The sequence below is a fragment of the Eschrichtius robustus genome, chromosome 11, assembly GCF_028021215.1.
Source record: "Eschrichtius robustus isolate mEscRob2 chromosome 11, mEscRob2.pri, whole genome shotgun sequence".
Lineage (NCBI taxonomy): Eukaryota > Metazoa > Chordata > Mammalia > Artiodactyla > Eschrichtiidae > Eschrichtius > Eschrichtius robustus.
The window spans coordinates 91,183,697-91,210,574 of NC_090834.1; the positions used below are offsets into that span (position 1 = coordinate 91,183,697).

At 39.0% G+C, this 26,878-nt stretch overlaps 1 protein-coding gene across 3 annotated transcripts; it reads right to left on the bottom strand.

Annotated features, from left to right (window-relative positions):
• Positions 1-187: 187 nt before the first annotated feature.
• Positions 188-24,962, bottom strand: TRAF6 (TNF receptor associated factor 6). Of its 3 annotated transcripts, XM_068555905.1 has the most exons (9): positions 24,748-24,962; positions 23,001-23,061; positions 20,638-20,844; positions 18,898-19,218; positions 14,992-15,142; positions 13,907-14,065; positions 12,502-12,573; positions 3,035-3,112; positions 188-1,683 (listed from the first exon to the last, which is right to left on the bottom strand). In XM_068555905.1, exons 3-9 carry the CDS (start codon positions 20,670-20,672, stop codon positions 814-816), a joined length of 1,686 nt encoding a protein of 561 aa, XP_068412006.1. In that variant the 5' UTR covers positions 20,673-20,844; positions 23,001-23,061; positions 24,748-24,962; the 3' UTR covers positions 188-813. The 3 variants fall into 3 exon arrangements, with proteins under 3 accessions (XP_068412006.1, XP_068412005.1, XP_068412007.1); XM_068555904.1 differs by lacking the exon at positions 23,001-23,061; XM_068555906.1 differs by lacking the exons at positions 20,638-20,844; positions 23,001-23,061.
• Between the last annotated feature and the right edge of the window lie 1,916 nt (positions 24,963-26,878).

The window sequence follows — 26,878 nt, forward strand, 5'->3', positions numbered from 1 at the left end:
GGGCTGTGGAATTCACTCTGCCTGGAATAGACAAAAGGGATTCATAGCATAACACCTAGCAGCTGGTTTCCATATGGTTCTCAGAGTTCTCAACTCTGGATAAGATGCTACTTTGTAGCCTCAAGGAAATAAGCAAGCAAGGTACAATGAAACAATTAAACAAGAATTATTCAACAAACAACACATCCACACTTAGTAAGGTTATATTTAGGGTTTAAACTAGTCCCTGAATATCCTTAATAACACCCTGCAGGCGGAAAAAATAGGGTTAATGAGAACTTAAACTTTCCAAGGATTATGGTTCAAATCCTCTGAAATCTATAGGAGGTCAAATAAAATGAGAACTCAAGAGTAATAATTCTTCTTGCTGGCACCAGCACGAGGCGGTAGTGATTCTCAAGTTTAATATATTGCATCTAACACTATAAAAATACGTGGAAATTTTATGGAACTTCCATTATTATTAAAAGGTTTGAGCTTTACTACTCCAACCCTGGGTTTGACAATAAACCCCCCTGGAGCAAGAGCCCATGAAAATAAAACAAAGAGATATCCTACTAGACAAACAACTGCTGCAGTAGGCCACAGGCACTTTGAGTGTAACAATTTTGAAAAGGCATGGAACACTACATTCCTGAGAAAACTACTTCAGATATTTTTAACAGGAAAGTGGTAAGTGACCTCTCTAACCACATTCACTGGTGGGTATAATATCTTCCCCATTGCTTTTTTTGTTTGTATGTTATTGAAAACAGGGCAAGTTTTCTCCAGATGTTTTTTCTGTTTTTTGTTTCTTAAACAAATGAGGGGATGCTATATCCCCAAGTCAGTACTTCGTGGCTGAAAACCCTCCCTCCGAAGACTGCCCATGTCGAAGCGGGTGGAGACCTCACAGCGTACTAATAACGTGTCGTCCTTGATGAAGGTTCTTTGTCTTAGGGCTTCCAGATGCATAAAAGTCACATAGCCAAACCCTTTGGGGTTCCGTGGGATTGTGGGTCTCTGGAAGGCAAGCAGCTCTGGTTTGGCATCCATTATCTCTTCATGGTTTTGCCTTACAGGTGCTTCAGACTGATCAAGGATGGTAAGGCGTATCGTACCCTGGAAGGGCCAAGGGAGGTGGCTGTCATACTCTCCTTGCATCGTGTGGACAAAGAGGGATATGTAGTTGGCACAGCGCTGCGCAGTCGGTAGCTGCAGGTGCAGGCGCATGCATAGTTTGTAGCCGGGTTTGCCTGTGTAGAATCCGGGGCTGTGAATGACAACAGGTTTCTCCTCTTCTTGAGATTTCAAGTGCATCCCAAAGTTGCCAATCTTCCAGATGTAAATTCCATTGCACTGCTGTGCTTCTATTTCAGCAACTTTGTCCTCAAGGGTTCGAATAGTTCGTTTTAGCTCACTTACATACGTGCTCTGAGTTTCCATTTTTGCGGTCAGCTCCCGGATTTGATGGTCTTGTCTTACAAGGCGACCCTCTAACTGTTGAATGGTTTCTTGGAAATTCTGGACCTCTGAGTGACACCCAGAGGAAACCCGGGGCAGAGAGGTCGAATCACATGGCAGCATGCCACGCTGAGGTGCAGGAGCTATCGCAAGGCTTAAAGTCTGAACAGCCTGGGCCATCATTCTCATGTGCGACTGGGTATCCTCTTGCAGGTGGCGTGCCAAGTGATTCCTCTGCATCTGAAAATCAAGCACAGGCCTTAGGTTAGGAACAGAGACGTGAGCACCAGGAAAGGGACCTAGCCGAGCCAAATAAAAGGTTTTTAAGTCATGTCATCACTTCCCTCAATCCCCTACAACCTTCTTTGACTTCAGCAGATTCTCGATCCAGTAAGATGATCTTGCCTCCTAATTCCCTGAAAAACCGAGAGGCTATCTGCTGAATACTCGTTCAGGGACTCAGAAAAAAACCTCCCTCCCACCTGTAAAAGTATCAGGATCTATACTCGTCCTTCTTTTCTGATTCAGAGCTGACTCTCCTCTTGTCCTAGATTAATCCTTCACCTGGGCTCTAACTGGCACCTGCCCCTTTTCAACACCTCAGAGATTTTGCTTAGCTATCCCCTTTCTCCTTTATCTTCAAACATTCTCTCCTCTTAACCCTTCCCCTCAGAATAGAATTAGTAAAGTCTTTCCTGTTTAAAAAAAGGGGCAAACCTCTCTATTGATCTTGTATCTCCCTCTAGCTAGTATCATTTTCTCCCTTTTCCTTTTATAACCAAGAGGAGTCCACCTGCACTGCCTGCCCCCAATCCCTCACTTATTTTTACAAATCTCTTGCAAAGTGGAATCTTCCCTGTCTTCATACTCTTCTAAGATCATCAAGAATAGCCTGTTATATGAAAAAAAAATCATATAACAATTTTTATTGTAAGAGTAATTCATGTATATTATAGAAAAATAGAAAGTGTAGATGATCAAAAAGAAAATAAGTAACCTATTATCTCACCTAACTACCATTAACATTTTGATACATTTCCTTTAAGTCTTTGTCTCTACGCACACAAACAATACAGAATTTTCTCACAAAGCGTAACCATACTATACACTATTTGCTCATTTTATTTTTTTAATTATTAAACACATACTTACTGTAAAAAAAGTCAGATAAAAAGGCACAGTGGAAAAGCCGAAGTGTAATCGCACTCTCCAGAAAGATCAACTTATCATAAACAAAGCTCCCTCTCAGACATTTGACACAACTGATCACTAGGTCTTGAAACTAATTTTGGAGATCATAACAATACCTTCTCCTTGCCTGTTTCAACAACGTCTGAGACTGTTCATTCATGGCTCCTTTCCTGGTCTACTTCTCTTTCCTGTACACTCTATATGATCACAATCACACCTCCCATTATCATCACCAACTACTTCCCCAAATTAATATTCTGAGTCCCAATTTCTTGGAGCTTAAGACCACATAAACAATGTGTGTTGGCCATCTCCAATCCCACTGGTATCCTCCACTACACTATATAACTTAATTTTCTTGATCTATATTCAAGAATTAAAAGGAAAAAAAAAACCTTACCTTTTCATGGCAACCAAAAGTACTGAATGTGCATGGAACTGGGGCTGTAGGACAGTCTAGATCATAATGATTAGGCATCTGAAAACCAAAACAAAGGTTGAAAAATGTTTTCCCCTGCATATCATAGTCCAGTTTGACAAGATCACACTTGAAATGAAGAGTTACACTTCATCTAAACAAAATCATATACTGTCTGTGGCTGATTTTGTTACAATGGCTGAGTGACTAGTTGCAACAGAAACCAGTTAGCCCACAAAGATTAAAATGATATTTACGGACATCCTCCAGCTGGATTTTAGCTTGGACAAACCGCTCTCCCTGCCCCACTGTTGGTCCACCACTGGAAAGAATAATTAGGAACAATAAGATGTCATTGAAATATCTGCAGCTGAAGAATGAGATGATCAGATTGGCATTTGAAAAAGCCTGATTCAGTGTAAAATGATTGTGAGAGGATCAGCTTGGTACCTGGGAGAACAGCTGTGTGGCTGACAGGGTCTTAGTGCTCGGGCCGGGTGTCAGGCCTGTGTCTCTGAGGTGGGAGAGCCGAGTTCAGGACACTGGTCCACCAGAGACCTCCCAGCTCCACGTCACATCAAATGGCGAAAGCTCTCCCAGGGATCTCCATCTCAATGCTAAGACCCAGCTCCATTCAATGACCAGCAAGCTACAGTGCTGGACACCCCATGCCAAACAACTAGCAAGACAGGAACACAATCCCACCCATTAGCAGAGAGGCTGCCTAAAATCATAATAAGGTCACAGGCAGCCCAAAACACACCCCTGGATGCAGTCCTGCCCACCAGAAAGACAAGATCTAGCCTCATCCACCAGAACACAGGCACTAGTCCCCTCCACCAGGAAGCCTACACAACCCACTGAACCAAGTTTAGCCACTGGGGACAGACACCAAAAACAACGGGAACTACAAACCTGCAGCCGGTGAAAAGGAGACCCCAAACACAGTTAGTTAAGCAAAATGAGAAGACAGAGGAACACACAGCAGATGAAGGAGCAAGGTAAAAACCCACCAGACCAAACAAATGAAGAGGAAATAGACAGTCTACCTGAAAAAGAATTCAGAGTAATGACAGTAAAGATGATCCAAAATCTTGGAAATAGAATGGAGAAAATACAAGAAAGGTTTAACAAAGACCTAGAAGAACTAAAGAGCAAACAAACAATGATGAACAACACAATGAATGGAATTAAAAATTCTCTAGAAGGAATCAATAGCAGAATAACTGAGGCAGAAGAACGGATAAGTGACCTGGAAGATAAAATAGTGGAAATAACTACTGCAGAGCAGAATAAAAAAAGAATGAAAAGAATTGAGGATGGTCTTAGAGACCTCTGGGACAACATTAAACACACTAACATTCGAATTATAGGGGTCCCAGAAGAAGTAGAGAAAGAGAAAGGGACTGAGAAAATATTTGAAGAGATTATAGTTGAAAACTTCCCTAATATGGGAAAGGAAATAGTCAATCAAGTCCAGGAAGCGCAGAGAGTCCCATACAGGATAAATCCAAGGAGAAACACGCCAAGACACATATTAACCAAACTATCAAAAACTAAATACAAAGAAAAAATATTAAAAGCAGCAAGGGAAAAGCAACAAATAACATACAAGGGAATCCCCATAAGGTTAACAGCTGATCTTTCAGCAGAAACTCTGCAAGCCAGAAGGGAGTGGCAGGACGTATTTGAAGTGATGAAAGGGAAAAAACTACAAACAAGATTCCTCTACCCAGCAAGGATCTCATTCAGATTTGACAGAGATATTAAAACCTTCACAGACAAGCAAAACCTAAGAGAATTCGGCACCACCAAACCAGCTTTACAACAAATGTTAAAGGAACTTCTCTAGGCAGGAAACACAAGAGAAGGAAAAGACCTACAATAACAAACCCAAAACAATTAAGAAAATGGTAATAGGAACACACACATTGATAATTACCTTAAATGTAAATGGATTAAATGCTCCCACTAAAAGACACAGACTGGCTGAATGGATACAAAAACAAGACCTGTATATATGCTGTCTACAAGAGACCCACTTCAGACCTAGGGACACATACAAACTGAAAGTGAGGGGAGGGAAAAAGATATTCCACGCAAACGGAAATCAAAAGAAAGCTGGAGCAGCAATTCTCTTATCAGACAAAGTAGATTTTAAAATAAAGACTGTTAGAAGAGACAAAGAAGGACACTACATAATGATCAAGGGATCAATCCAAGAAAAAGATATCACAATTGTAAATATTAATGCACCCGACACAGGAGCACCTCAATACATAAGGCAAATACTAACAGCCATAAAAGAGGAAATTGGCAGTAACACAATCACAGTAGGGGACTTTAACACCCCACTTTCACCAATGGACAGATCATCCAAAATGAAAATAAATAAGGAAACACAAGCTTTAAATGACACATTAAACAAGATGGACTTAATTGATATTTATAGGACATTCCATTCAAAAACAACAGAATACACTTTCTTTTCAAGTGCTCATGGAACATTCTCCAGGATTGATCATTATCTTGGGTCACAAATCAAGCCTCGGTAAACTTAAGAAAACTGAAATCATATCAAGTATCTTTTCCGTCCACAACACTATGAGACTAGATATCAATTACAGGAAAAAATCTGTAAAAAATACAAATACATGGAGGTTAAACAGTACACTACTTAATAACCAACAGATCACTGAAGAAATCAAAAAATACCTAGAAACAAACGACAATGAAAACACGAGGACCCAAAACCTATGGGATGCAGCAAAAGCAGTTCTGAGAGGGAAGTTTATAGCAATACAATCCTTCCTCAAGAAACAAGAAACATCTCAAATAAACAACCTAACCTTACACCTAAAGCAATTAGAGAAAGAAGAACAAAAAAACCCCAAAGTTAGCAGAAGGAAAGAAATCATAAAGATTAGATCAGAAACAAAACAAAAAGAAATGAAGGAAACAATAGCAAAGATCAATAAAACTAAAAGCTGGTTCTTTGAGAAAATAAATGAAATTGATAAACCATTAGCCAGACTCATCAAGAAAAAAAGGGAGAAGACTCAAATCAATAGAATTAGAAATGAAAAAGAAGTAACAACTGACACTGCAGAAATACAAAGCATCATGAGAGATTACGACAAGCAACTATATGCCAATAAAATGGACAACCTGGAAGAAATGGACAAATTCTTAGAAAAGCACAACCTTCCGAGACTGAACCACAAAGAAACAGAAATTATAAACAGACCAATCACAAGCACTGAAATTGAGACTGTGATTAAAACTCTTCCAACAAACAAAAGCCCAGGACCAGATGGCTTCACAGGAGAATTCTATCAATTTAGAGAAGACCTAACACCTATCCTTCTCAAACTCTTCCAAAATATAGCAGAGGGAGGAACACTCCCAAACTCATTCTACGAGGCCACCAGTACCCTGATACCAAAACCAGACAAAGATGTCACAAAGAAAGAAAACTACAGGCCAATATCACTGATGAACATAGATGCAAAAATCCTCAACAAAATACTAGCAGACAGAATCCAACAGCACATTAAAAGGACATACACCATGATCAAGCGGGGTTTATCCCAGGAATGCAAGGATTCTTCAGTATACACAAATCAATCAATGTGATAAACCATATTAACAAACTGAAGGATAAAAACCATATAATCATTTCAATAGATGCAAAAGAAGCTTGCGACAAAATTCAACACCCATTTATGACAAAAACTCTCCAGAAAGTAGGCATAGAGGGAACCTACCTCAACACTATAAAGGCCATAATGACAAACCCACAGCAAACATCGTTCTCAATGGGGAAAAACTGAAACCACTCCCTCTGAGATCCAGAACAAGACAAGGTTGTCCATTCTCACCACTATTATTCAACATAGTTATGGAAGTTTTAGCTACAGCAATCAGAGAAGAAAAAGAAATAAGAGGAATCCAAATCGGAAAAGAAGAAGTAAAGCTGTCACTCTTTGCAGATGACATGATAGTATACACAGAGAATCCTAAAGATGCTACCAGAAAACTACTAGAGCTAATAAATGAATTTGGTAAAGTAGCAGGATACAAAATTAATGCACAGAAATCTCTTGCATTCCTATACGCTAATGATGAAAAATCTGAAAGAGAAATTAAGGAAACACTCCCATTTACCATTGCAACAAAAAAGAATAAAATACCTAGGAATAAACCTACCTAAGGAGACAAAAGACCTGTATGCAGAAAACTATAAGACACTGATGAAAGAAATTAAAAATGATACAAACTGATGGAGAGATATACCATGTTCTTAGATTGGAAGAATCAACATTGTGAAAATGACTATACTACCCAAAGCAATCTACAGATTTAATGCAATCCCTATCAAACTACCAATGGCATTTTTTACAGAACTAGAACAAAAAATTTCACAATTTGTATGGATACACTAAAGAACCCAAAGAGCCAAAGTAATCTTGAGAAAGAAAATCGGAGCTGGAGGAATCAGGTTCCCTGACTTCAAACTATACTACAAAGCTACAGTAATCAAGACAGTATGGTATTGGCACAAAAAGAGAAATATAGATCAGTGGTACAGGATCGAAAGCCCAGAGATAAACCCACGCACACATGGTCACCTTATTTCTGATAAAGGAGGCAAGAATACACAACGGAGAAAAAACAGCCTATTCAATAAGTGGTGCTGGGAAAACTGGACAGCTATATGTAAAAGAATGAAATGAGAACACTCCCTAACACCATACACAAAAATAAACTCAAAATGGATTAAAGACCTAAATGTAAGGCCAGACACTATAAAACTCTTAGAGGAAAACATAGGCAGAACACTCTATGACATAAGTCACAGCAAGATCCTTCTTGACCCACCTCCTAGAGAAATGGAAATAAAAACAAAAATAAACAAATGGGACCTAATGAAACTTAAAAGCTTTTGCACAGCAAAGGAAACCATAAACAAGATGAAAAGACAACCATCAGAATGGGAGAAAATATTTGCAAATGAAGCAACTGACAAAGGATTAATCTCCAAAATTTACAAGCAGCTCATGCAGCTCAGTATCAAAGAAACAAACAACCCAATCCAAAAATGGGCAGAAGACCTAAATGGACATTTCTCCAAAGAAGATATACAGATTGCCAACAAACACATGAAAGGATGCTTAACATCACTAATCATTAGAGAAATGCAAATCAAAACTACAATGAGGTATCACCTCACACCTGTCAGAATGGCCATCATCAAAAAATCTGGAAACGATAAATGCTGGAGAGGGTGCGGAGAAAAGGGAACTCTCTTGCACTGTTGGTGGGAATGTAAATTGATACAGCCACTATGGAGAACAGTATGGAGGTTCCTTAAAAAACTAAAAATAGAACTACCATACGACCCAGCAATCCCACTACTGGGCATATATCCTGAGAAAACCGTAATTCAGAAAGACTCATGTACCACAATGTTCACTGCAGCTCTATTTACAATAGCCAGGATGTGGAAGCTACCTGTGTCCATTGACAGATGAATGGATAAAGAAGATGTGGCACATATATACAATGGAATATTACTCTGTCATACAGAGTGAAGTCAGAAATTGAAAAACAAATACCATATGCTAACACACACATATACATGGAATTAAAAAAAAAAAAGGTTCTGAAGAACCTAGGGGCAGGACAGGAATAAAGATGCAGACACAGAGAATGGACTTGAGGACACGGGGAGGGGGAAGGGTAAGCTGGGACAAAGTGAGAGAGTAGCACTGATATATACACACTACCAAACGTAAAATAGATAGCTAGTGGGAAGCAGCTGCATAGCACAGGGAGATCAGCTGGGTGCTTTGTGACCACCTAGAGGGGTGGGATAGGGAGGGTGGGAGGGACACGCAAGAGGGAGGAGATATGGGGATATATGTATATGTATAGCTCATTCACTTTGTTACAAAGCAGAAACTAACACACCATTGTAAAGCAATTATACTCTAATAAAGATGTTAAAAAGAAAAAAAAAAAAGAGCAGCTTCCAAGATCATTAGAGTCTGGTGGGTCTAGGAACATGAGCCCTGTTGGTTTTCAGAGTTAGATATTTGGGGAGCTTATCTCTCCAGTGTATGTCTTAAAAGTTGAAATGCCTGAGGAGTGGGTTTGGACCCTTCAGTCCTCAGGGAGAAGCTCCAGGGTTTGAGTTCCCTCCTGCTTGTGGGTACATGGTGAGATTGTTTCCTAGCCTTTCCTACCCACTTTGATGTGATTTTCTTCTCATTTGCCTAATGTGTAGTTATTAGTCAGCCAGCCTTCAGGTTTTTATAAGAGGAAGTTGTTCCATGTGTAGCGGTAGACTCTTGGGAGGAGGTGAATTCACAGGCATCACATTGGGTTGGCCAAAAAGTTCGTTCGGGTTTTTCCGAACATTTTATGGAAGACCCGAACGAACTTTTTGGCCAATCCAATACATAGCTGTGTTGAACAGGAACTGCAATATGATGTTCTTAAGCAATTTTTTCTTCATTTTCAAATTAACTCCAGGTATCCAAGGGCCTCTTCAAAGCAATACCTGGCTGGATTAATTTAGATTGGCTAATGCATATATATAAAAGTTGTTTTGCAGCTCTGTTAAGCTTATTTTATAATTCAGACTTAGCTGATTTAGACTGGCTTTGCATCAACATAAAATGTATTTTATCAACTTAAAAAAAATGCTATTTATTTCCAAAAGTCACAAAGAAAGGAAATATCAACGTCTCATACCATGCCCCCAAAATCACTCAAAATTCATTTCAAGAAAATGAATTTATTCCTATTGCCGGGGAACTGGCACCCTCTAGCGGCATTTTAAAGAAAAAGTACCTTCTGATGTCAACCATGACCCAACTAAGACTCTCACTGTGGTCCAGGCCACTGAATCCCTATTCAGTAAACTGTATACGTTAGAGCCACTGACTGAACCCTGTCTTTCCCTCATGACCACCTTTCATAAATCTTCTTACTTTTTGTTAACCTGCGCATGCTTTGACTACAATGGGGAGACTCAGATGTTAGAGGATATTTTAAGCACTTTAATAAAAGTTTTAAAGAAAAGTCTCAGGCTTTGATTTGGGGACTCTAAAAAACATTCTTTAAGATAAGATCCATTATGTAGAATCATGTTCTTTGAAAGTGGTACTAAATTTCCTTTAGAAATTTAGTTTAGCTGTAATCATAGATATTTCAAGCAGAAACAACATCAGAGACCATTTAAACCAATCCTTCATTTCACATAATCTAGAATAGTGTTCAACAAAATTTTTTGCGAAGGGTCATATAGTAAATATTTTCAGCCTTGTAAGCCCTATGGACTCTGTCCCAAGTACTCAGCTCTACCATTGTGGCACAAAACCAGCCACATACAACACATGGGCATGGCTATGTTCCAATAAAACTTATTTAAAAAAGCAGGCAGCAGCCAGATTTGGCCGGTGGGCTGGTTTGCTGATCCCTGATCTAGAATGTCCACTTTCTTGTCAGAGATCAGTGGGCAAGTTAGTGGCACAGTCAGGGTTAAAATCTAGGTTTTCTGACTCTAAACCTAGGGGTTTTTTCCTACATTAAGTTTTACTTCTGCTGGATTTTAGATGTGCTGTGTGGTTTCCTTAAGTATTAAAACAGAGCAAAAAGAAAAACCCGGGAGGTGAGACTTCACAAGCAAAAAGTTACTTACACCTTCAAATTAAGGCCCTGTTGGAAAAAAAACTAAAGGACTCTGTTAACAAATGAATGGAAAAGTTTAGTTGAGGGACAGGTTTTGCTTTGTTCCTACTTAGTAAGGGAATCAATTATGATCTCTGGGTTTGCAGATTTCATGAGTGTATAAATATTTAGTGACTAATATTCATATTTTGTGGGTAAACCCTCCAAATGTCAGAAGATAGCAATCACATGGAATTTTCCTTTCTCTATTAATAAAAAAAATGAATAGTTTTCTAATATAACTACTACTTCTGATGATGCCCCATCAGTGGTCTACAGGCAACTGAACAGAGTGGCTACAGATCCTGGAAATCTCAATGTCTCCCAACATGCCTCGAGGACACGGCTACAAATAACGTCCTGCTACTGAATAGACTTGGCTTCCTTCTATTTCATTGTTCTTACTCTTTCAACTGGTTTCTGGATACCTAAGATCCTTATTTCACAGAGTCTAAAGATGTACTGATATTTCTTATAAAGTTTTTGGTGTTTAAATGAGCATTTTAAATTATTTTTACCTAAAAATTACTTGGCTTTGGAACTTCTGTGAATATACATAAACACAGGTATTACGTTAATGACTTAGGAATTTTAAGTACTCAAGGGCTGAGTATTTTGTTCCTTCTGAAATTAAATTATTTGAAAAAATTCATAGTTTTCTTAAAATTGAAATATAGATTTACAATATTGTGTTAGTTTCAAGTATATAGCAAAGTGATTCAGCTATGTATATATTTATATTTTTCAGATTACTTTCCATTACAGGTTGTTACAAGGTATTGAATATAGTTCCCTACTGTGCTATGTATATCCTTGTTGCTTATCTATTTTATGTATAGTAGTTGGTATCTGTTAATCTATACTTATTTATCCCTCCACACTTCCCTTTCCCCTTTAGTAACCCTAAGTTTGTTTTCTATGTCTGTGAGTCTATTTGTTTTGTATATAAGATTCATTTGTATTTTTTAGATTCCATATATAAGTGGTAACATAAAGCAATTGTCTTTGACTTACTTCACTTAGTATAATATTCTCTAGGCCCATCCATGTTGCTGCAAATGGAGATATTTCATTCTTTTTTATGGCTGAGTAATATTCTATTATCTATATATATCACACCTTCTTAAACCAATCGGTTGTTTCGAAGTCTTGGCTATTATAAATAATGCTGCTATGAACACTGGGGTGCATGTACCTTTGTTTTTTTTTTTGGCCATGCCGTGCAGCTTGCAGGATCTTAGTTCCCCGACCAGGAACTGAACCTTGCCCTTGGCAGTGAAAGCGCAGAGTCCTAACCACCAGACCGCCAGGGAATTCCCCATCTACCTTTTCAATTAAGAGTTTTCATCTTTTGGGGATATACACCCATGAGTGAGATTGCTGGATCATATGGTAGTTCTATTTTTAGTTTTTTAAGGAAACTCCATACTGTTTTCCATAGTGGCTGCACCAATTTACATTCGCACCAACAGTGAAGGAGGGTTCTCTTTTCCTCACACCCTCTCCAGAATGTTGTTTGTAGACTTTTTGATGATAGTGTGTGAGGTGATACCTCATTGTGATTCTGATTTGCATTTAAAATTCACATAGTTTTAATTCTTCTTCAACCTGTATTCATTTTGCCTTATTGATTTAAATTTTCAATTAAAAACCTAATTCACTTCTTTAACCTATTTATGGAAATACTGATTTATGAAAGGGAATCATTATACCTGTTCTCTGATGAGCATGGTGTTGCAGTATTCACAGATGACATTTGCCAAAGGACAGTTCTGGTCATGAATCTAAATTTTATTAAAGAAATATAAGAAAAAAAGTGAGAAAACCTGAAAAGGTAAAACCAACCTATTTTTTTTTGATGTGTGTAAAACAAAAATGTGAGAATAATCTATAAAGGTTATTTTCTCTCCCTTTGCCAGTGTAGTAATGAGATTCATCTCACCCTCCAGCTCTTTAAAAGAATATGACAGTATACAAAAGATGCAGCTGTGACTGTTTGGGCATCATTTAACAACATTATAATTCTCCAAAGACACCTTTCCAAAAACTTCCAGCAGCAGCATGATTCAATTAAAACTCTTATCAGGAGGGTAAAGAACAGAAGCATGATTAGGGCAGGAGGCCCATGTTCTCAAAGGCCCCAGAAAGATGAGCCTTGTTTTCTAGAATACAAAAAATTTAAGAAATAATTAACCCTTCTGGTTAGATCCATTTAATTTACTGAAGTTTAAGAAGACACCAATTTGCTCTAATTATGCCTCAGACTTTCTAGCAAGTTAGCTGACATTTTTTTGAATAATTCATCAACTTAATGAGCATAATATGCTTGATCTCATAAGAAAGTAGGGAAAATTAACAAGATAAATTTGTAAGAAATACAGTTTAAGGAAGTACCTTAATAGTTACAAAAGAACATAAATTGTATGTACACTATTTTAGTAAAAAGGACATAGGATACGGATCCAGGATCTAGGATCTCAGTGCTAGCTTTGCCATTGATAATATTAATATAAAATTTATCTCTTAATCTCTCTACATCCCAGTTTATAAATGGGAAAAATATTCTATGATCATGCTGCTGACAAGTGCCATGAAGTTTCTTTTTAAAAATAAATGTTTTAATTGAAGTATAACATAAGTACAGAAAAGTGAATTCATCATATGTGTGTTTGATGAATTATCACCAAAGGAACACACTTTGTAGGATTTAATTTAATCTCCTAAAAGTTTTAACAACTCATTCTCTTTTTTAAAGAGAAAAATATAAGTCTTACACAGTAATTATTTTATTTATTTGTCTCTAATCCAAGACTGGTCATTAAAATATCACATAGGGAAACAGATCAGCATATACCTTTCCTAAAAACTTTTGTTACTTGTAGATCTACTACTGTGGTAAGCAGCAGAAACAATGCTTTCTCAGAAAGAGATGAAAATATAAACTCTACACTCATTTACTAGAATGGTTTATTGAACTTACTTTCTTAAAAATCAGTCTTCTCACAATTTATAATACAGACTCAGAACTGGATTAACATCTCCATCTACTGCTAACCCCCTCCACTAAACATTAAAAAAAAATAGTAGTGGAATTAACAAATCCAAGTTAGTACATGCCTCTTTATCTTCAAATGCCATCGATACAGCACAGTTTACACAAGAAACCTGTCTCCTTGGACACTCCTTGACAATGTGAATATTAAGTTGGCATTTTTGGAAGGGACGTTGGCATTGGGGACAATTCATAAGAGCAAACTCACAATGTGCTTGATGATCCTATGATGAAAAAAATTATCAATTAGTATTTGCCAATCCTTAAGAAATCTAAAAATAATCTCTTCTAAGAATATACTGTTCTCTTCTATAGAATTGTCCACTGCACCTACTTTGTCTAGTACACACCACAGAACCACAATATGAAGGCCTTAATGGGTTTTTTTCAAAGAATGGTTGTGAACTGAAAGTTTATACAAAGGATGTGACTTTTCAGGTTCATGTATCCAATTAGGGAAGAGAGTTGGAAAGAAGTCAGATTTTCTCATTATCGATTTAGTAGTGTCGCAAAGGCCGCTCCTCCAAAAGGAGCTAAGTAAAGGGGGCAAGTTACAAATATATTTTAAATGCTTAATTTCAAATGGAACATAAGCAATATTTAACTTCTTGTAAAACCACCACACTAAGGATTGATTAATTTAAAAGCAAATTCTTTTATCTCGTGGCTTCAGTTAATCTCAAGCTATAGGAGAACTATATTACAGTTCATAATAAAATGAATAATTTAGAAAACCAGAGAAAAAAGTATGAGGGTGCTAAGACGATGGCGCTAAGATGATGGCTACATGGGACTTGCTGCTTATTTCAAAATGAGAGAAATGAAGCTATGGAATTAAAATGTGACACTTGTATTTAAAATGCTCTTCAGTTTTACTACAGATAATGCTCACCAAAAAACTTATAGAATACTGATTTATTTTTTATCATCACTGGGGCAAAGCCAGAGTAGATGGAAAAAGAAATTTCTGGTTTCTACTCATATTTATACTCAATAATGAAAGGGAAAGGGTTGGTATTAATTCAGCAAGAATCTGCTAACCAATCACTATATGCTAGGCACTGGCAATATCCAGATGGACACGGCAAAGTTCCTATCCTCTAGGAACTTCCCTGCCTATATGTTAACAGCTAGAAAATAACTTTAATACCTCAAGATGCCTCAGTTCCATCTTGTGCAGACAACCTTCATTTGGACACTTCACCATCAAAGAAAGAATCTCTCGTTTTGCAAAATTGTCAGGAAATAGTTGATTTTCCAGCAGTATTTCATTGTCAACTGGACATTTGTGACCTGCATCTCTAAAAGAAACAAATAAAATACATATATTTGGTAGATTTAAACAAACATTCACATTAGAAAATACACACAACTTTAATTCACCACATATAAATTCTCCACTTATTTCCTATAGAAAATAAATTAACATGTTATATTGTATAATATCACTAAAATAAACTGTCCTTTTATAGACAGTTTATGAACCATTCTTTTATGAAATGGATACAACTAGCACCATATGGATTATCTATCAAAAACTAGTATGGGATTTTAGATTGTGGGATAGATTCCAACCAAAAAATGAGAAATTAATTGAATAAAATCATATTTTGAACAACACAAATGAAGTGAAAGTTAAGGATGGGAATTTTGGCAGTCTAGCAGGCCTCTGTTCTATCAGCAGCTATTCAACATACTAGGGAGATGTAACTAATTATATGCTGCTCAGAATATACTAATAACATGTCTATAGTTATTAGTCATAAGTAAAAATTAACCAATTAGCAGTAAGTAGCCCCACGAGGCCACATTTTAAGGTTTACTTTGAACAGTCATTAACACTGGCTCATGGGCAACAAAGGTTTCCTTTATTTTTATGTCTAGGGTACATGCAATGCAATCAGGAGTTAAAGGACCTCTATGTCCTGCTTCCCAATGGTTTATTCCATCTTACGATGGGAAGAACTATCCCCAGGAAGCTTGGGTGTCTGTCATTCCCCTTTAACTTTTTGGGATGTTTCAATCTTCACTCACGAAACGTGGCAGGTCAGATAGGCTACAGAGCGTCAATCACTCAAACATTTGTTGCACACCTCCTACGTGTAAAGCAACAGTGGTGGTTCTTGTGCATGTAAAGGTGCTGAAAATGGGAGTCTGCTGTCAAATGCCTTAGAACTACAAAAGGTGACCGACACAGTCAATCTTTATAGGGCCTCTCTCACACTGCATGATGTTATTATTCTACTGTCGAATATTTTTTGAGAACCAGGGACGTAAACAAGTTTATTGAAATATATTCCCCAAACATAAGTGATGGATATCTAAGAGAAAATAAGAACCTTTCAAAGTAAACTGGAAACCATTATCCACCGCATTAGCAATCACTCCAAAGGAAAATGGAATTGGATTGAGATGCTGCCTTTTGATTCTCTGAATGACTATAACCGATGAGAAATTTCCGAGCCATTCCTTTAAGAACATTAAAGTTGAAGTAAGTGGTCATTTCTAGCTTAGAGGGAGACAGAAAAAAAAAAAAAAGCCTCACACTTCCTTTTGTAGGTTTTACTTCCTTTTCAGACCACTGTTCCACTACTTTCATGAATATCTTTTGCTATTAAAAAACTGCTAAAGATTAGCTACCTTCCTGGGCATGGGTGACACTTGGGTTTTTCTGTACACCTCCACCTACAGGAAAATCAACGATCCATAATATGGTCCTATTTCTACCTAAATACAATGTAAACTGAAAATCATTATAAACAGAAAAAAAAGGTGAGCCTTTAACACTGCTCTCATGTATACCCTAAACCAGTGGTCTCAACGAGGGCAATTTTGACTCCAGGGGACATCTGGCAACGTCTGGAGACACTCTGGGTCTCACAACTGGGGAAGTGGGGCTATTTCACCATCCAGTGAGCAGAGGCCAGGAATGCTGTTAAGCATCCTACAACACCAGGACATTCTTCCACAACAAAGAAGTATCTGGCTCAAAATGCCAATAGTGTGGAGGATGAGAAAACCAACCCTAAAGAGATATTGCCAATTCACCACTGGGTAACATATCTTTCCCCCAAACTGAAACAAGACACATGCTCCCTTGTAACTTAAATTAAGCCAATTCCCAAGTATGGATGTAGTTACCACAAGTTCAAATTTTATAGAAAAGTTTAGCTCGACTAACAAGAAAAAAAAAAGAGAGGACTCAAATAAAATCAGAAATGAAAGAGGAGACATCACAACTGATACCACAGATACAAAGGATCAAAAGAGACTACTATGAACAATTATATGGCAACAGATTTGACAACCTAAAAGAAATGGATAAATTCCCAGAAACATACAACCTACCAAGACTGAACCATAAAGAAACAGAAAATCTGAACAGACTACATTACTAGCAAGGAGAGTGAATCAGTAATCAAAAACCTCCCAACAAACAAAAGTCCAGAACCAGATGGCTTCACCGGTGAATTCTATCAAACATTTAAAGAAGAATTAATACCAATCCTTCTCAAACTCTTCTAAAAAACAGAAGAGGAAGGAACACTTCCAAACTCATTTTATGAGGCCAGCATTACCCTGATACCAAACCAGACAAAGATGCCACAAGAAAAAAAAAAAAAAGGTAATTTAAAAGTCGAAAGAAAAAAACTTACAAGATGAGTGAATAGCCAGCTAACCTACTTAAAAATGGATTTCACCAATATGACTAGATGCTTATTAGTTGAAGAACCTAAAATTCCCCCACTTGTTCCATTTTTTTGTCCTGTATAGAACTCCTCAGTCACCTAAAAATATTCCCATCTAACTTCTGAATTATAGTAAAATGTATCTATTTCTTAGGAGATGAATTTTAATCATTTGTGGAAACCCCATATACTTTCATTCAGTTGATGCAATCGTGATTTACTGAACACCTACTAGGTATCAGGTGCTATTCCCAGCACTTAGGAAATATCAAGAACTAAAATAGATCTCAACCCCTGCTCTCAAGGAGCTTATACTTCAGGTGAGCAAGCAGACGATAAACCCACAAATTATCTGTATTTTTAAATATGAAAAGTGTTAAAGAAAAAAAGGTAGGTAAGGGAGATAGAGAGTGTGGGGAGAGGTGGGGGAAGGCACGCTGCGGTATAAACAGGGTAGCCAGGGTACCTACGAGAAGGTGAGATCTGAGCCACACTGGAGGGAGTAAAGGGCACTGACTAAGCAGTTAGCTGAAGTAAGATGCAGAGAGAGCAGCTGAAGCCAACTCCCCAAGAGCATGCTTGACAAGTTCAAGGAACAGCAAAGAGTGAATTGGTAGAGGGGAGGGGAGCCTAATAGAGAAATGATCAGAAAATTTATGGACCTATCATATAAGGCCTTACAAGGGCTTTGGCTTTTACTCCCAGATGACCTGCTGCAATGCTCTGGGCAGAGATGACATCATCTTACTTATTTTACCAGGTTCATTCTGGCTGCTATATTGAGAACAGCCTGGAAGAAGGCAAGGGTGGAAGTAGGGAGGCCTGTGAGAGAGCTGATGGTGATTCAGAACAGGGTGAGGCAGGGATTGAATTTTGGATACATTATGAAGGCAGAGCCATCAATCAATACTTTCCTTAAAAATACTGGTTATTTTACAGTTGTCCATAGGCAGCAGGTAGCAGACAAAATTTAATGTGGCTAAAATGAGAATAATGATTACTCATAAAGTCAGCATTATTTGTATGGTTGAGATTATCATATTCTAGTAGGATCATCATTTACGGTACATTATTTTAAATTATTTTCTTAAAGCTTAGAGACACACTCTAGTCTACAATACAACTGCTTTAAGTAGAAGTAGCTACTTATTGTTTATTTATCTGAGGGTCAAAGGAGGAGAGGACATAGTAATTACCTTTCATACTACAGCAGGAACTGGAATAAGAATGTAAATTTCTCAGTTTTCTGTCCAGTGTTCTTTTTCCTGAAGTAGCTTTTTATGTATAAGACTATTCTTGGGATGCCCTGTGTTCTATTTAATAATGTTCTATTTGGTTGTTACAGGTTCATTCTTATGCTCACGTACCTTATTGATTTGATGATGCAGGCTTTGCAGAACCTGTGGCCGCATGGTGTTTGCACTGCTTCCCGTAATGCCATCAAGCAGATGGGGCATTCATACTTGCTTTCCAGGGGTGGGTCAAATTCCACGTCATACCCCTGGATCTCTTCCATAAAAGAGCTGGAAAGATTCCCTGTGCTGGCCGTTCCACTCACACTGTCATCTTTTGCTGCAGCACCACAGGAGCTGGCGGCCATGGCAGCACAGCAGTCGCTCTCAGACTGGCTGGATCCACAGCTGTTTTCACAGTGTAGCAGACTCATAGTAACGTGATTATCGACTGCTCTGAAGAAATAGCAAGACAAAAAGTGCCTTCACATATATACACACACACACACATATATCATAGCTATCTATGCAAGCCACCTTCTAGTTGATAAACATTAGCTCTGTTAATATTATTTACAGAAAACTTTCAAAGTTTTTTCAGCTTTGCTTCATGACTACTATTTTACAAGTTAAGGAGTTCATGATCTAGTAGAAGGATGGAATATAAGGTTAAAAGAAGAAAAATACCTCAACTGTAATAATTAGCATAATTATCTGTTTAAATGTCTGTTTTCTATGACTGGAGTTTCAAGAATTTTCATTTCCTCAGTACTCAGCACGAGCTCTTTCGCCTAACAGGTGTTCATTAGGCAGCTGCTGAAGAACTTAATTATGCTGCTGAACTTCCTTCAAGTATCCAGAGCTGAAGAGAACAGCACGGCCAGCAGGCAGTGCGAGGACGAGCAATGCACAAGGGATCAGATGATCCTGAGAAACTATTAGATGTGTGATTTTGGGCAACTAACCATTCGGATCTCAGTTTCTTCTTCTAGATCTAAAACTCTACTGACTACAGTTGAGCCCTGAACAAGGCAGGTGTTAGGGATGCCGACCCCCACGCAATAGAAAACCCGAGTTGGCCCTCTGTTCCCAAAGTTCCACATCCTCAGAGGCAATAACCACAGATCCTTTACTGAAAAAAATCTGCGTTTAAGTGGACCTGTGTAGTTCAAACCTGTGTTGTTCAAGGGGTCAACTGTACCTCCAAGTGTTCAGTGTGGCAATTTCTATTACGCAGAAAGAACGGAATTGAAAAAGTATATCTGTATGTCCTCGTGCCTTCAGTCGTGTCAAGTGACTATGTTTCATTACTAATGACTGGAAAAACAAGTGAGGTTTTGTTTGCCTATGGAAAACTATTGCTTTCACGGTAGGTGGGATGCTTTCAAATTCTAAACCATTACGAGAATTTACAAGTGAGAAGCTAAGGTCTAAAAGCAATTCACAGCCTAATTAACCAGGTCTCTCTTGTAGGTAATTACACGTAAGGAAAATTCCCACTATGTGCCAGATATACAGTTGACCCCTGAACACAGGGGTTAGGGGTGCCGACACCCAAGCACTCAAAAATCCACAAATAACGTTACAGTTTGCCCCCTGTGTCTGTGGTTCTATACCCACTGATTCAACCAACCTCTGATAATGTAGTGCTGTAGTATTTATTGGAAAAAATCCACGTATAAGTGGACTCATGCAGTTCAAACCTATGTTGTTCAAGCGTCAACCAGAGTTCTAGAAAACAGAATGTAAGCCTCCAGCCAATATGGTAGACAATGTATCCCCCGCCTGTCTCATTTTTATATAAAAATCCTGGCTGCCACCATGTCAAATAGTGGGTTAAGACAGTAATCCTCTATTTTTTACCACTATAGATACCTTTTTCTTCTTCTCAAAAAGATTTTGAGTAGCATTTGATGGCCACCTACAAAGGATGAGGCACTGTTCTGGCTGGAGAGGCAATATCATGAAGTGGTGAAGAGCTTAGATGCTGGAATCGGATGATCTGGGTTTAACTCTTGTCTCCATCATTTGGTGTATGACCTGGGCAAACTATATAACCTTTCTGTGCTTCAGTTTCCTCATCTGTAAATGGGGGTAACAAAAGAATCCACCTCAGAATTACCGAGAGGATTAAATGTGTTAATATGTGCAAAGCACTTAGAACTGTGCCTGGAAGTAAAAATGAGTTGTTATTATGTGTAGCTCTATAGAGTTATTTAACCATTTTATTGCCCTCCCACCCCGTTATCAAAGTGGAAACTCTGAAGCTTTAAAAGGCTCAGTAACTTGCCAAGGATTACCCAACTAATAAGAAACAGGGTTAGAATCAGAACCCAAGACTACTTCCCCCCAGAGCCTGTGCAATTTGTACTATCCTATGTTTGTCTATGTTTTGACAACTTTGTCTATAAAGCTGAATTTAAAATTTCTTTCCATTTATTTTTATTATACTAGACTAAGATGCTGACCACAGCTTCTGTTAAACATGAGCTGTCCAGTGTTATCAGGTTGGGTTGACAGAATTCCAAAAAATCAGTAAAGAAAAACTGGCATTTTGTTTTACCTTTTTAGTTTCGATATAGTATTTTTGAAAAGTGAAAAACAGTTTGCAAAGCCTTGTTATAACTAATGCAGAATCCCGTGGAAGACTCAGTACAAGTTGATAAAAAGGAAGGGATGGCAAGACACTGGCAAACAGCAGAACTAGTTATTACACCTGTGCTCCAGGATGGGGTATAAGGCCCCTGTTATACCCTCCAAATCTGTTGATAGATAACACTGTAATGCTATACTAGTGTTTATATCCTTTGTTATTTTTCTTCCCATATACATTTTTGTGTTCAATTACTACCTTAAATTTCTTAGAAGTAGAATTATTAGGTCAAAAAGTATATAATTTTTTATAGTTTCTGATAGATGCTGGTTATCCAATATGATATGTTTTGATATCCAATATCAAAGGCTTTATAATTCCCACTCCCAAAAGCAGAGTAAGTATGAGAGAACACATTTTATATACCTTTGATAATTCCAGGTATAGTTACCTTTTGAAACTCTAACCATTTTATTTTTTTAAAGTAAAATCACTTTTGAGAAATTAATATTTGTTTGGGTGTACAGCATATATCAAAATGCTAGCCAGGAGACAAAAGCAAAAGTCCCTGAGCTAAGTCTACCTTTTCTGCCCAAATGTCCAGTTAAAATTCAGTTTATTGGATAGTCAATACACTGCCCTCTTGCTATCCAGTCCAAAAGACTTGAAGGTCTTTAGATTTAGAGACCTTTTATAGCAAATGTGTTACTAAGAAAATCTGTCCAATCAGTCACAATTCCTTAAAAGGAATTCCACTGCAGGAATGCAGTGTCAAGACATGAAAGTGAGCACTCTTAAAAATATAGATGCCATTATTTTTCATGCTTTAAGAAGTAATACAGAAGCTTTACATCTTTCAAATAAACTTCTTTAGGTAGTCACTCTGTCTACAGTATGTAGTCCCATGTAACTATACTGCAAAGGGAAAATTAAGCTAAAGCAGTATTCTGAGTGCCATTCAGTATTTTTAGGTTTACTCTTTCTTTTTGGCAAGTTAAAACATTTTTTCCCTTTACTTTTAGGGACTGTGATGACTTAATTGAAAATCACTTTCTTAACTACAGTGAGTAACTATTTTAATTAACACCGAGAAAAAAACCCAAAAAGTGCTTAGAGTCAGCTATAGAAGATGATCTGGGGGCTTCCCTGGTGGCGCAGTGGTTGAGAATCCACCTGCCAATGCAGGGGACACAGGTTCGAGCGCTAGTCAGGGAAGATCCCAAATGCTGCGGAGCAACTAAGCCCATGGGCCACAACTACTGAGCCTGCGCTCTAGAGCCCGCAAGCCACAACTATTTAGCCCACGAGCCACAACTACTGAAGCCTGCGCACCTAGAGCCCATGCTCGGCAATAAGAGAACCCACTGCAAGGAAGAATAGCCCCCGCTCGCTGCAACTAGAGAAAGCCCGCGTGCAGCAACAAAGACCCAACGCAGCCAAAAATAAATAAATAAATAAATAAATAAATTTATTTAAAAAAAAAGAAGATGATGATCTGGCAACCGTGTAGAAAATACTATGCTCTATTAGTATTTCTTTTTTTAAACCTCATATGGTGCCTTAGGTATCCACTTCATGAGATGCTACAGAGGTACGCCTGGCTTTACATAAGCTAAAATAAATAAGAGTGAACAGATATTCTTACCTTCAAATAAAGATTTCTTTGGCCTCTTTTCTATTCTAACATTCAGAATTCATGTGGCTTTCTATATGAATTAATAGAAGAGACAGCACAAAGGTTAAATGGTTCTTTAGTACGTTAAGAGCTTCATGACTGTAATTCCCTCTTTGTAATTGTGAGTCTAGTACAGTAAGCACTGCCTTAATTAAATATTGTGGGATGTAACCACTGCCAACTTATTCTGACTGCAAAATGAATATCAAAAATAACCTTATAAGAAATCATGGCTTAAATTCACCTATTAGTATGCAGTTACATATTATGCTCCAAAGAGTATACTGTTAAATATCTTGTGGGAGGGGGAGTAGGGCGATACACAAAACTTTGTTCCTTTAAGATCAACAGATGCTAATGAGAGAAACGTACCAAGCTAACGAAATCAGTAAGTTATGTCTTCAACTGGTCAATTTTAAGTTTTTAAGTAAAACCACATAATACAAAACACTGAGAAATTACCTTTAATTTGCTACTAGCTTTAGAAACAAGAACTATTTACCAAATCCTTAAGATCTATTCTTAAAATTGCAAAGACCTGCAAAAGGGCTGCAATGGCCAAGGTGCTGCAAAAGAGTCAACTGCTATGCCTGATTTTTGATCACAAATTTGAGGGGACATTCCCCTTCCTAGGCATGATTTGTTCTCCTCCAGGAGGCAAAGATTTGAACTTCTTTCAAAATCTAAGTGGCCAAAAATTTATCAGCATCACGTATCCAAATTTGTCACAGAAAAGACTTCAAGTTACAATTCTTAAATACTGTGATGTATATAGTGCGTGCAGGTTGAAACTCTGATCATCACATGGGCAACAAGGGCCTGAGACACATTCCTTCCTTGAGTCACAAAAGAAGCCACAGCGTCCTCACCCCACTCCCACATCAACATCAGAAAAGCCCCTTCTCCCTTCCCGAGTAATCACAGGGGAGTGGACAAAATACCAGTGGCCAGGTTCACAAGGCCAACACTCAGAATTCCAAGTTTTTCTTGTTTCTATGCCTGTGTAGCAAGACATTTAGTGATTTACACTCCCGAGAAACCAGAGAAAACACGCAAATATTATACGTTGAATGAAGCTCCTAAAATTTGTAGGTGCTTTCTGTTCACATTTAAGACAGTCGTAACTCAGCTGGAGTTCCCCTGAAGCCAAATACTAGGAACAGCTTTATCAACCCAGCGTCTGGAACAATCGCTAGAACTCCCGCGTGCAGGGGCGGGGGAGGAAACATTCGTGTCAGCTGAACCTTTTCTTCAAAAAAAAAAAAAACTTGCTGCCTGGGACGTCTACCGAGTTCAACAGAGAACCCAAAAATAGCTCTCCCATGACAGTGACAGAGGGAGTCGCTAAGAATCTAAAGGGGATTTTTTTTTTTTAAAGCCGGTAACATCCGAGCGACGGGAAAATACAGGAGGCGATTTCCTTTTCTGGGAAGGGGAATGCGCGGGGTGGAGGAAGTCGGGCCGAGAAAGTTGGCGCGAGATTCCAGCTGGGGGATGGAGTGAGCCGGGGAGGTGGTCCCCACCGGCCGGCGGAGCAGAGGTGAGGAGACAGGGGGCGGCGTCCCCAACCTGTGGGAACGCAGGGAGAGGAGGCGGCGTCCCTAACCCGTGGGAAGCCAGGGGCGGCGTCCCCAAGTGAGAAACAGGAGAGGAGGAGGCATCCCAGCCCGTGGGGAGAGAGGCCGCCACCGCTGGGAGCCGTCAGAAGGAGACTCACCGCTCCGGTCCGCTGGGCCGCCGACTACGCCCGGCCGCAGAACTCCACTCAGCCAAGGTGCCAGGAGAGAAAGGCACCGCATTCCAAGCCGAGTGGGCCAGGACGCCGGTCTCTTGACCTGAAGGCCGCCGTTACTGCGTCCCCCGGGAGCCCGAGCCCCAACCGCGGACGCCCCTACTTCCGCCTTCTCTGCTCGCCCGGGGGAGCGAGGGGCGGGGAGCGGGCAGGGGAGGAGACAGAGCGGCCCATCCGGGCGTTGGCGCCCCCTGGCGGCGGTCCTCCACGGGCGTGCGCTGCGGCGCAGGCGTGGGTAGGTCCAGCTGTCAATCTAGAGCTCTCCCGCTGCGCTTCCGCCTCGCTTGGGTGCGAATCCCACCTGGGAATTCCTTACCCAGCAATCCTGAACTGAGATCTGTCGCGGAGTAACTGTGATCTAGTGAGCAGCAGCAACAGCAGTAATCCCAAACTGTGTGTTTATAGTTTCCTAATCCAAGCAGGAGAAAAACCCCAACTCGGCGAGATTACTTGACCTTCGGAAAGTCTTCACTCCTTCCCTAACTCCATCCTCCTTGCCAAGGAAGTTTACATGATACGTAGAGCCCTCTGTTATCACCTGGTCCTTCCCCTTCAACCAGTCCAAGGGAGTCAAACCCATATATTTAAATATTTCTTTGAAACTGCTGCCAAACACATCATCTCTTTTTCTGTCAACGTCGCAAGAAAGCTATTTTTAATTCCTTGTTTAACTGCATGCAAACCTCTAAGGAATGTAACATGAAGATGCGTGAAAGATTTTGGCCCAGCTCTGCAAATCTGACTCATCCTCCACCTCTTGGGGGAGGTATTACAGGGTGTTGGGTTTCATATGTACATGTCCTGAAACCAGAGTGCTTCGTTCCAATCTAGTTTTTCCCCTTTATAAATTATTTGACTTTAAATAATTTACTTAATCTGACTTCAATTTTTTCATCTCATTAAAATAAGGATAATGACAGTACCTACCTCATTGGTAGCATTGTTGGAAGGGTAACATAAGTTAGTACATGTTAATAAATTATTTAAAACTAGGACATAGTATGTGCTCAATAAATGTTAACAATACTGTATTTCCTGCTTTCTGGCTGCTGATATTCATAAAAAATACTTATGTTTTTAAGATAAGAAACTGTCACAAGTTTTCAAACTCACTCTGCCCCCCCCCTTTTTTAAAAGTGTTTTGAAATAGTTAAGACATAAAAAGAATTATACACACATCTGTGTGCTCACCACCCAGCTCAATAAATAAAACATTGCCAGTAGAATTGCCAGCTCTTGTGCATCCCTCCCCACTGATTCCCAGGGCCCTGTAAAAATAAATTCCCTATGTGATGGTGAAGAGATCATTATACAAAACTGAGAGATGGAGAAAAAGAAGAACAAGGGAGGTAGACTTTCCTCCACATATTAATATGTGCTCTGGGGCAAGTTTTGTAACTTTTACGAACTTCAGTTTCCTAAACCATAAACTAGGGGATAATATTTACCTTCCAGGCTCTTGTCAGCATCAACTAATAAAAATGTACGTGAGCGAACCCAGCACTGGGCTTTCAGAAAGATTAGATATTGTGCGTGTATTTCACCATTTTCACACGTGTCCTTGAGGGGCTTCCTCCTACTTCTACAGATCCTATTTATTCTTCCCTGTTTATACTGGTAGAGAGTGTTGGCGCTCACCCATGCCCTGGGCACACAGGAGACTTACACTACCCTGTCCCCTTGCAGTCAGACGGCGCCATATGACTAGTTCTGACCCACAGGCTGTTCAGGGGAAGGGGTGTGTGTCATTTTAAGACCAAAGCATTTGATTTTCATTGAAAGACCCTCTTCCCCACGTGACAACCATGGGTGGGGCAGCTGTAAGAGGCTGGATCGCTAAATTGCTGTATGGAGGGCAGTTGTCTTGGAAAGTCAATCCACCTTCATTGGACTTATATGAGCAGGAAACAAATCTCTGTTGTTTTGAGCCATTGAGATGTTAGGGCTGTCTTTTCTGCAGCACAACCCAGCCTATCCTATGCAAATTCCTCCTTAAAGTCTCTTCTGATCGTTCACACCCCTACTGGACTAGGAATCAGAAAACAAAGTTTTCCTC

Coding starts and splice junctions, on each gene's coding strand:
- TRAF6 (XM_068555904.1), bottom strand. CDS start 20,672: ATGCTACTCAAAATCTTTTTGAGAAGAAGAAAAAG. Junction 14,066..14,991: donor TGGAACTGAGGCATCTTGAG/GTATTAAAGTTA, acceptor TTTTCATCATAG/GATCATCAAGCACATTGTGA. Junction 12,574..13,906: donor TGGCATTTGAAGATAAAGAG/GCATGTACTAAC, acceptor AATAAAATTTAG/ATTCATGACCAGAACTGTCC.